General features: G+C 45.7%; 1 protein-coding gene across 1 annotated transcript; it reads right to left on the reverse strand.

The window, feature by feature from the left end:
• Positions 1–892: 892 nt before the first annotated feature.
• LOC115416385 (uncharacterized) lies at positions 893–5,657 on the reverse strand. The gene is made up of 5 exons (XM_030130121.1): positions 5,647–5,657; positions 4,415–4,611; positions 3,338–3,433; positions 2,620–2,937; positions 893–1,404 (listed from the first exon to the last, which is right to left on the reverse strand). Exons 1-5 carry the CDS (start codon positions 5,655–5,657, stop codon positions 893–895), a joined length of 1,134 nt encoding a protein of 377 aa, XP_029985981.1.
• Positions 5,658–11,957: the final 6,300 nt, after the last annotated feature.

Genomic DNA, 11,957 nt, shown 5'->3' on the forward strand with positions numbered 1-11,957 from the left:
CACATAAATAGAAATAGGCACATGTAGTCAAACATACACATTAAAAATCCATTCATTCTGTCTCTGAAGTGCTTATTCATCCACAGGGCTGTGGGGGCGGAGTCTATCCCAGATTCCATTAGGTGGAGGCGGGGTCACCCTGGGTGTGTTCAAGGACTGAGACAGATGAATTACCAATCGGTGTCACATTCACACCCATGGGCGGGTTCCATTCACCAGGTCACTGAGGAACAACATGTACCCCGCCCCCCCACCCCCCAGTACCCATGCCCCGTTTCCTCGACATGGCCTTTTTGTGTTTCCATTCCATAACAGGACCTGGAATCTGGTACCTGGTACTAGTTTTATGGAATCTGGTACCTGGTACTAGTTTTTTGGTACCTGGTACTAGTTTTTTGGTACCTGGTCCTAGTTTTTTGGTACCTCCTCCGCTGCGGTTCCAGGACTGGGGACCAGATACTAAAGGTGACACTGTGTAAACGCTGCAGACCTCTGATTGGTCAGACAGTTTTCTGTGTGACCCGCTGTTTTACAAAAACAGATGTGTTAGTGGACAGTAAATGTGTGGGTCCATGAATCCACATGAGAACAGCCCAAAACTCCACCAGGGTCGGTCCAGGAGGTCCAGTCTGTGGTGGACAACGTAAAAATTCAGACCAGACAACAGGCAACGAAGTGAGTTCATCAGCAACTCTGAACAGACGACACAGAAGCAACACGCTGCATCGCTATGACGACCAGGTACTGGAAAGTGGGTAGTATCCTGGAATGGAAACGGTCTGAGGAATACTGAGCCGAGTCGAGTCGAGCTGGTTCCACGTAGTAGAAACGCAGCATTAGTGTCCTGATTCATCAGTTTTCCAACAGGTTCGTGACAGTTTTTTTTCTAAATCTAACCCTGGTCCTGAGGGTCAGTGTTTTCAGGTCCTGTCACTTTACCCTTTAAAGCTGGTTTCAGTTTGGTATAAAAGTACTGGAGTCCACTGGTCCTGGACCAGGAGACCACGGTGTCAGGAGTGTCTCCTGCAGACGCTTCACATCTCCGCTTCACATACAACACAGTGAGGCCCACAACGAGGACGGCACCCAGAACACAACACAGAGCAATGACTACTGCATCCTTGACTCCTGTTTCCTTGTCTCCTCCCTCCTTGTCTCCTCCTTCTTTGTCTCCTCCCTCCTTGACTCCTCCCTCCTTGTCTCCTCCCTCCTTGACTCCTCCCTCCTTGACTCCTCCCTCCTTGTCTCCTCCCTCCTTGACTCCTCCTTCTTTGTCTCCTCCCTCCTTGTCTCCTCCCTCCTTGACTCCTCCTTCTTTGTCTCCTCCTCCTTTGTCTCCTCCCTCCTTGACTCCTTCCTCCTTGTCTCCTGCGTCCTTGACTCCTCCCTCCTCATCGTTTCCATCTGTGGACCAAACACAGATCAGGTGACTCAGCTGATGTTTACTCACTTCCTCCAGAAAAATGTGAATATGTGATCACTTAATTCAATGCATAATCAAATAAATAGTTCATATGAGGGAGTGAACATGTGACCAAACAGGACACATGTGCACCATCATCTGTACCATAATACTGGAAGGTCACACAGACTGTGTGTGTGTGTGTGTGTGTGGTTGGCTATTTTTGGGTGGGGGGGCACAAAGCCCTCCCCCACAGTTTCAAAAATCTACTTACAGAGCAGGATGTAAATGTAAAATTTGTAAAAATAAATCCATGCATTTGAGGAAATCAGTGACCCTGGATTCAGGGCGGTCACATGACCTCTGACAGTGACCCTGGGTTCAGAGCGGTCACATGACCTCTGACAGTGACCCTGGGTTCAGAACAGCGGTCACATGACCTCTGACAGTGACCCTGGGTTCAGAGTGGTCACATGACCTCTGACAGTGACCCTGGGTTCAGGGCGGTCACATGACCTCTGACAGTGACCCTGGGTTCAGAACAGCGGTCACATGACCTCTGACAGTGACCCTGGGTTCAGAACAGCGGTCACATGACCTCTGACAGTGACCCTGGGTTCAGGGCGGTCACATGACCTCTGACAGTGACCCTGGGTTCAGGGCGGTCACATGACCTCTGACAGTGACCCTGGGTTCAGGGCGGTCACATGACCTCTGACAGTGACCCTGGGTTCAGGGCGGTCACATGACCTCTGACAGTGACCCTGGGTTCAGGGCGGTCACATGACCTCTGACAGTGACCCTGGGTTCAGGGCGGTCACATGACCTCTGACAGTGACCGTTTTTGGTCCATTCAGATGAAGCCTGTTGAAGGTGGAACCCTTCAGCCATTTCAGGAAAACATGGGTTCATGTCATGGGTGTAAACAAAGCATGGAGTGGATGATTACTTCTGTAGGTTTGATTATTATGGGATGGAAGCAGACCTGTTTCCTGTAGTTGTAGCCTCATTAGAACAGGGGGTGAGAGAAGAATCTGTATTTTTCATTCAAATGCATGTTTTTCCAGTTCCTGCAGATTTTTTCACCTTTTGTGCAAATTCCCACAGTTGGACTGCATAAAATCCCATCAACCCCACACAGTCCACCGCATCATCCAGGATGTTTGCCCACATTGTTCTGGAGGGACTGGTCTACTGACACAGAGGTAAGAGCTCACCTGAAACCTGCAGGTGGACCTTCTGTTCAGTAGGTTCTTGCCCTTGCATTCCGATCACACACTTGTACGTGCCGTTGTCGCTGCTGCTGACGTTCATCAGGACCACAGAGTACACGCCGTTCTTCATGGGTGGGTCTAGGGGTTCCACTCGGTTCTTGTACGCCTCATGGTGGTAGCTGGGTCTGATCCGACCCTGTACGTAGAGGACGTACCCGTCTCTCTCCAGGTCCGGTCGGACCCATTTCACCATGGCGGGGTCAGGTGGACCGCGGCACTGCAGAGTCACATTCTGTCCAGTCTCAGCTGATACCTGTGGATCTGCACAAACAGGTCCAAACAGTCCTGGATCAGCCTGGGCTCCACACCCCCCACACAACTGGACCTGCTCCTTATGGCTGGGTTATGTGCTAATGCTAATGCTAATGCTAATGCTAGGCACTGTGTGTATTCTGGATAACATACACAGATCCCATTTCCCTAATAATAATAATAATAACAATAATAATAATAATAATAATAATACTAAATTTTATTTGTAATGCACTTTACATTTTTATCTAAAAATTTCAAAGTGGTACGGGCAATAAATACAGAGAATAAAAAGAAAATAAGTAGGACAGATAAATCAGTTTAAAAATGAATATAAGGAAAACAGGTGAAGCATGCACAGATGTGGGCAGATGATGGAAAGGGTTTCCTCAATCCAAGCTCTTCAGACCTGTTCCAGAAGGGTCCTCAGTCTGTGGGGTGTGGAGGTGGTCAGCCAGGCCGGTCCACTCATGGTCAGCAGCAGAAGCCCTGTCACCCACCTGCCCTGAGGGTGGAGGAAAGCACATCCACCTTTAACCTGAACATGTTTGGTCTGAGTGGACGTTAGGTCTGGGGAACAGTTCCACATGAATGGAAAGAGTAGAAACTGTCAAGTCTGAAAAAACAAACTGCATCCGTGAGAAGTTTAAACCAGAACCTACAGACTGACAACTAACAGCTACCGGCTAGCATCTACCAGCTAGCATTTACCGGCTAGCATCTACCGGCTCGCATTTACCGGTTAGTATTTACCGGCTAGCATTTACCGGCTAGCATTTACCAGCTAGCATCTACCGGCTGACATTTACCGGCTAGCATTTACCGGCTAGCATTTACCGGCTAGCATCTACCGGCTGACATTTACCGGCTAGCATTTACCGGCTCGCATTTACCGGTTAGTATTTACCGGCTAGCATCTACCGGCTGACATTTACCAGCTAGCATTTACCGGCTCGCATTTACCGGCTAGCATCTACTGGCTCGCATTTACCGGTTAGTATTTACCGGCTAACATTTACCGGCTAGCATTTACCGGCTCGCATTTACCGGCTAGCATCTACCGGCTCGCATTTACCGGCTAGTATTTACCGGCTAACATTTACCGGCTAGCATTTACCGGCTCGCATTTACCGGCTCGCATTTACCGGTTAGTATTTACCGGCTAGCATCTACCGGCTGACATTTACCAGCTAGCATTTACCGGCTCGCATTTACCGGCTAGCATCTACTGGCTCGCATTTACCGGTTAGTATTTACCGGCTAACATTTACCGGCTAGCATTTACCGGCTCGCATTTACCGGCTAGCATCTACCGGCTCGCATTTACCGGCTCGCATCTACCGGCTCACATTTCCCGGCTCACATTTCCCGGCTCACATTTACCGGCTCACAGATGGCTGTGCAGTGGATGCTTCTGGAATGCTCCGTGTGTCCACACAGTCCACAGAACCTCCTACTACTGAACACAGATAAACCGTGGACTCACCCGGTACCGGTGCCATGTGGACAACAGTGGCACACAGCAGTAAAGCGAAGCCCGGTCTGAGGTCCATGGTAGCGGCTGAAGCAGCGGGACTGGGACCGGCGGAGCTCCGGTGGCCGGTGTCTGTGTTAGTACGCATGGGGTCAGGGCTGGCTACGTCATAGGGGAAGGCTCTGGTGACGTCACAGGGGTTGAAAGGGCTGAAGGAGCAAAATTAACAAAATAAATACTTCACATCCCATAAAACTGTCATTTTTAAAGTTATCCTACAGTAATAAAATAAGTCTGATTGAAGTTCACTAATGTGAGCAGTTGAGGAACCAAAACAAAGAGTTGGACTCAGTTGTGACAGTAGTTTAGAATATAATAATAATAATAATAATAATAATAATAATAATAATAATAATAATAATAATAATAATATTAGTGACCATGGATTGAAATGAACTAGACTGATTAGAATGTGTGATGATCACTGAAAACAACTGATGACACATGGAGTGAACAGTGAGGACAGCAACAGCACCATGGATAAAGACCAGACCCAGACCAGACCAGACCCAGACCCAGACCCAGACCCAGACCCAGACCAGACCCAGACCCAGACCCAGACCCAGACCAGACCAGACCAGACCCAGACCAGACCCAGACCCAGACCAAGACCAGACCCAGACCCAGACCCAGACCCAGACCAGACCCAGACCCCAGACCAAGACCAAGACCAGACCCAGACCAGACCCAAACCCAGACCAGACCAGACCAGACCCAGATCCAGACCGAGACCAGACCCAGACTAGACCCAGACCCGGACCGGACCAGACCCAGACCCAGACCACCACACACACCAGTCCCATTCAGTCCATGAAACAGGATCCAAAGGCACAGTCCTGTTTTTAATCCTTTAATCTGTTCATCTGTTAACCCCCCCCCCACACACACACACACACACACACACACTCACAAACACACACACACACACACACACAAACACACACACGTCTGATAAACAGATGATGAACTGGTCATGGTACAGCTGAAACACTTCTGTCTGAAATAAGAGAAACGACAAGAGACACAAACACCACCGTCTGAGTCTGTATGGGATACCAGCAGCAGGGTACTAATGGGGTACCAACAGGGTACTAATGGGGTACCAACTGAGTACTACTGGGGCACCAACAGGGTACTAATGGGGTACCAACTGAGTACTAATGGGGCACCAACAGGGTACTAACAGGACACTCATAGGGTAGTAACAGGACACTAACAGGATGCTAATAGGGCACCAACAGGGTACTAACAGGATATATACTAGTACTGCAGTACCATCATACACATGTAGTACTATATACTACTACTGCAGTACCATCATAGACCCTTATAGTACTATATACTAGTACTGCAGTACCATCATATACATGTAGTACTATATACTAGTACTACAGTACCATCATATACATGTAGTACTATATACTAGTACTGCAGTACCATCATACACATGTAGTACTATATACTAGTACTGCAGTACCATCATACACATGTAGTACTATATACTAGTACTGCAGTACCATAGGTCATACTGGTGGTACTTTTACTGCTGATACTTTAAATGTGGGTTTCTGAATGTAGTTCTATATACTAGTACTGCAGTACATGTACACTGTAGTACCTCTGTGTACTCTGTAGTTGATGTGTGTGTTTTGGGTTCTGTTGGTTGTGGAACAGCTGTGGTGCATTCAGGGACCCTGTGTGTGTGTGTGTGTGTGTGTGTGTGTGTGTGTGTGTGTGTCAGTAACATCTGTACAAACAAACTCACTTTGGTGTTTTGGTTTTAATCCTTGTCCGTCCCTCTGTCCGTCCCTCTGTCCGTCAGTTGCTGTGACTCCTGACAGACGGACGTATCTCTGCGCTCTGATTGGTCGGATTAGACCAACAGGATTAATATGAGGCTGAGAGCACACAGACGGGATGACAGACAGGTGCATCACCACGACGACAGAGGACCACTGAACAGGTATGTGTGCTGCAGGGGCTGATGGGAAATGATGAGGACAGGTGTGTGTGCTGCAGGGGCTGATGGGATACGATGAGGACAGGTATGTACAAAATAAAGCTGTTTGTTTCAGTGTCCATCTTTTTTTTTCATTTTCTTTTTCTTTTTTTTTTTGAACCTGTGAAAAAATACAAACTCAATGAGGACAATAACAGTAACACAAATGAACATAAAATAAAGTACACCAGTCATGGGGATATGTAGATATGTAGGGCAAGTCCAAACAAAAAACATTCAGATACAATACAGTAAAAAATCAGGCAATTTAAATGAAAGTAAAAGAGCAGAGATGCAACAGAGAAGACTTTTTAAACTTAAAATAATAAGTAATGACCAACGTTCTGGTTTATTTTCACTGCAGTTTTTTTTTTTTTTTTTCCAGTTTTCTTAGGGCCAAGACAAACATTTTAAATTAGTTTGTAAAACCAGAGAAGGAAGGCTTGTTATTTTTCCATTTGCACAGCGGATATGATATTTACCTAATAATAAAATTATATTAATGATATCTGAAACAGATGAGGACAAATTATCCACAGAAAAAATAATCTGATACGATGAGGACAGGTGTGTGTGCTGCAGGGGCTGATGGGATACGATGGGGACAGGTGTGTGTGCTGCAGGGGCTGATGGGATACGATGGGGACAGGTGTGTGTGCTGCAGGGGCTGATGGGATACGATGGGGACAGGTGTGTGTGCTGCAGGGGCTGATGGGATACGATGGGGACAGGTGTGTGTGCTGCAGGGGCTGATGGATACGATGGGGACAGGTGTGTGTGCTGCAGGGGCTGATGGGATACGATGGGGACAGGTATGTGTGCTGCAGGGGCTGATGGGATACGATGGGGACAGGTGTGTGTGCTGCAGGGGCTGATGGGATGCGATGGGGACAGGTGTGTGTGCTGCAGGGGCTGATGGGATACGATGGGGACAGGTGTGTGTGCTGCAGGGGCTGATGGGATACGATGGGGACAGGTGTGTGTGCTGCAGGGGCTGATGGGATGCGATGGGGACAGGTGTGTGTGCTGCAGGGGCTGATGGGATACGATGGGGACAGGCGTGTGTGCTGCAGGGGCTGATGGGATACGATGAGGACAGGTGTTGTTATGGTTGCAGATGAGGCTGGTGGTTGTGTCTGCTCTGCTGACCCCTGGTGGTGGTGGAAGGAACTACAGCGCAGCTTTAATGTGAAATTTGAAATATGAAAATGTAAATGTACTGATTCCTGATTAGAACTCCGACTTTTATTTTGTATTTAGTTTATTTCATCTTATTTTTGACATTATTGCTCAGTCTGGAAAATGTGTATTTCTCTGCAACTCTTGGACTGTTGGACCAGATTTTGATAAAAACCGTCAGGAGAAAAAGAACAAAAAAAAAAAAAAAAAAAAAAGATGTAGGACTGTTGTACTGTTAGCCACATGCTAACATGTTAGCTTTGTGTTGTCTTTATGTTCACATGTAGATTTCCCCTTTAATTTGATCTCTTAAACAGAACGTTTAGTTAGCATTAGCATTCTACTGGTGCATCACACCGTTAGCATCATGCTTATGTTTCTGTTTACAGTTACTGCTACCTTCAGGTGCTTCGTCTGTATAACTTTGTTTAATATCTATCTTTTGTTTATTTTACAGGTAGCATCTTTTTTGTTCGCATATGTATATATTTTTGTGTTTGTGTTAGCTTGTCCCTATTTCTATAATCTTGAGTGTTAGCATATTTATTTTTGCTGCTAGCATGAACTTTTGCTGTTGTTGTTATGTTGTTAGTGTTAGCTCTGGTTTGGGTCATTTATTTGTGTTAGCATTAGCTTTTGTTGTGTCACTTGAAAACCCATTGTTGTTAGCATCGCTGCTTTTATTGTTTTGATTTTAGCATGAGATTAGCAGTAGCTTCTTTTAGTGTTCAATAGCTTTGGTTGTGTTTTGTTTTTACTAGCATTAGCTTCATTTATAGTGTGTTATGTTGTTAGCATTAGATTTTGTTATTTTGATTTTAACATGAGATTAGCAGTAGCTTCTATTAGTATTAAATAGCTTTGGTTCTGTTTGGTTTTTACTAGCATTAGCTTCATTTATGGTGCATTATGTTGTTAGCGTTAGATTTTCTCAGACGATGACAGCCTTAGCTTAGCATTAAACAGCTAAAGCTTTACCCTCTGCTCCTCCAGGTTGTTGATGGTATTTGGCATCAGAAGCATTAGCATTAGCTGTTGTTGTTAGCTTTAGCTGTTGTTGTTAACATTAGCTGTTGTTGTTAGCTTTAGCTGTTGTTGTTAACATTAGCTGTTGTTGTTAGCATTAGCTGTGCTTTAAATGTGCCACTTCAACCCTTTCTGCTCCGGCGTCAGCCATGTTTGCAGGCCGGGCGTCAGGCGCCGGCGCCACCATCGGGCCGTCAGCCGCCGGAGGAAAAGGCGGGAAGTTCTCGGTGGAGGAGCTGTACGGGTTCAACAAGAAGCCGAAGGTCAACAGAGGGACTTCTGGGAAAACGGAGCGGAGCGACGGCAGGAGGGAGGTGAAGGAGAGGGAGGAGTCTGTGCTGGCGGCGCAGATCCTGGAGGCGGCGAGGAGGCTGATGGAGCGGCGGCGGCTGGAGATCTACCTGAAGGAGTGTGACGTTACCATGGAGACCAGCAGCATGCCCTACAGGTGAGCAAACAAACAAACAAACAAACAAACAAACAAACAAACAACAGGTCCGTAGACTAGAGGCCTGTTTCACCAAACTAGGAGAAGGGATTAAGCCTGGATATGTGGGCTATCCTGGCTCAACTACATACAGTATATACACAGTATACATACAGTATACACACAGTATACATACAGTATACATACAGTATACACACAGTATACACACAGTATACATACAGTATACATACAGTATACACACAGTATACACACAGTATACATACAGTATATACACAGTATACATACAGTATACACACAGTATACATACAGTATACATACAGTATACACACAGTATACACACAGTATACATACAGTATACATACAGTATACACACAGTATACACACAGTATACATACAGTATATACACAGTATACATACAGTATACACACAGTATACATACAGTATACATACAGTATACACACAGTATACACACAGTATACATACAGTATACATACAGTATATACACAGTATACATACAGTATACATACAGTATACACACAGTATACATACAGTATACATACAGTATACCCACAGTATACACACAGTATACATACAGTATACATACAGTATACACACAGTATACATACAGTATACATACAGTATACATACAGTATATACACAGTATACATACAGTATACATACAATATACACACAGTATACATACAGTATACATACAGTATACACACAGTATACATACAATATACACACAGTATACATACAGTATACATACAGTATACACACAGTATACATACAGTATATACACAGTATATACACAGTATATACACAGTATGTAACACAAACATCACAACAGGCCTAATCAATTTAAATTGAATAACAAAAAAAAAAAAAAAAAAACACACACACATTCCTCTGCCCCTGCAGGACACATTTACCTTAAATCATGCACCTGAACTAAACAAATTGAACACATGTTGGTCCCTGACCAGCTGACCAGCTGACCACTGCGGTCATCAGGGAAGATGACAGGATTGTCCCAGTCCATGTGTGATGCACTTTTTTTTGGGGGGGGGGCTCCCTCCCTCCCTCTCCTTCCTCAGTCCACATTGTGGAGGACAGTCCAGGCCACAGTGATGTCACATGACCTCAAAGGGCGGAGCCTTAGGTGGTGCAGACAGTGAAAGTGTTCCTTCAGGAGGTCAAAGGTCATTTGGATCCTGGTCCTGGTCCTGGTCTGGACATGACTGTAGGTCTGATGTGGTTCAGGGGGTCTGTGTATGGGGTCAGGAGAAAAGGATGGTAGGTAGACCCCCTGTCCCCCAGGTGGACCCCCTGTCCCCAGGTAGACCCCCTGTCCCCAGGTAGACCCCCTGTCCCCCAGGTAGACCCCCTGTCCCCAGGTAGACCCCCTGTCCCCAGGTAGACCCCCTGTCCCCCAGGCAGACCCCCTGTCCCTCATAACTCCAGTTCCATTCTGGACACAGATCTGATGTAAACAGTGGTTCAGGTTCTGGTTCTGGTTCTGGTTCTGGTTCTGGTTCTGATCACAGGTTGTGGTTCACCTTGTGATCAGCGCTGACAGATTCCAGAGGTCTGATAGACTCAGGACTCATGGACCGAACCAGAACCAGAACCAGACCACTGAGACACACCACTGATGAGACAGTCAGATGGACCATCTGAAATGATCAGATGAAGAATCTGAACCCAAACCCTGAACAGTGTTCCTGAACCCATCCAGGTCCAGACCTACTGCAGTGTCAGCTCACATATGAATGTTCTCTGTCTAACCTTTCTGAAGTGATTTATCTGCATTTGTTCTACTATTATCTTCTGTAGTTTGTATGTGATCAGTATAAATCAGATCTTCTCCTATATTTCATTCCCTGATCCTGCAGATGTTCATTAAAGCTCAGATTCCAGTTGATGGTTCTTCATCAGAAACAGATGAAACTGAATAAACAGTGTCTGTTTCAGTCCAGTCTGTCCTGAACTGAACATAAACCCAGTGTGTCCGTCCACTGGAACTGATCCAACTGCATGGGTTTGACTGGACAAGCAATGGTGGACAAGGTGACGGTGTTTCCATGGTAACTACAGCGCCTCTGAACGTCCAAATATGGTCATATCTGATGACCATGAGAAGATGCAGAAGTGTATTTGACAGCAGTTATTGACAGTTAGTGGCATTAGTGGATCAACAGGTGTTAAATGGTTCAGATCAGTAGATGGTTTTGTTGGTGGTGGATGTTTGGTTTTTATGGGTTCATGAACAGTTTCATAAAGTCCTGAATCCTGATCACAGAAGCTGATTTGTCCCAAAGGTAAATGGACTGAAGTCAGTGAGTTCCTGCGTTCCTCAGTTCTTCAGTCTGATGCAGGTCCATCTCCATCTCCAGTCAGTTGTTCTTCTAATTCCACAGCTGTTCTCACAGATGTTGCTTCACTCTGGTTGTAGTTGTGATGGTTTCAGTGGAACAGTCAGTGTGTGTGTGTGTTCTCCTTCCTCATTCAGGTGTTCTGCACTCCTTTCCTTCTGTCTCTTCTTGGTTTTCTATCTGTGCTGCTGTTCTTTCTTTTTCATTCACTCCTTTCCTTCTGTCTCTTCTTGGTTTTCTATCTGTGCTGCTGTTCTTTCTTTTTCATTCACTCCTTTACTTCTGTCTCTTCTTGGTTTTCTATCTGTGCTGTTGTCTTTCTTTTTCATTCACTCCTTTACTTCTGTCTCTTCTTGGTTTTCTAACTGTGCTGCTGTTCTTTCTTTTTCATTCACTCCTTTACTTCTGTCTCTTCTTGGTTTTCTATCTGTGCTGCTGTTCTTTCTTTTTCATTCACTCCTTTACTTC

The sequence above is a fragment of the Sphaeramia orbicularis genome, unplaced genomic scaffold, assembly GCF_902148855.1.
Source record: "Sphaeramia orbicularis unplaced genomic scaffold, fSphaOr1.1, whole genome shotgun sequence".
Classification (NCBI taxonomy): domain Eukaryota; kingdom Metazoa; phylum Chordata; class Actinopteri; order Kurtiformes; family Apogonidae; genus Sphaeramia; species Sphaeramia orbicularis.

Coding starts and splice junctions, on each gene's coding strand:
- LOC115416385 (XM_030130121.1), bottom strand. Junction 3,434..4,414: donor CCACATGGCACCGGTACCGG/GTGAGTCCACGG, acceptor CTCCACCCTCAG/GGCAGGTGGGTGACAGGGCT. Junction 2,938..3,337: donor TGAGGACCCTTCTGGAACAG/GTCTGAAGAGCT, acceptor CTGTTTGTGCAG/ATCCACAGGTATCAGCTGAG.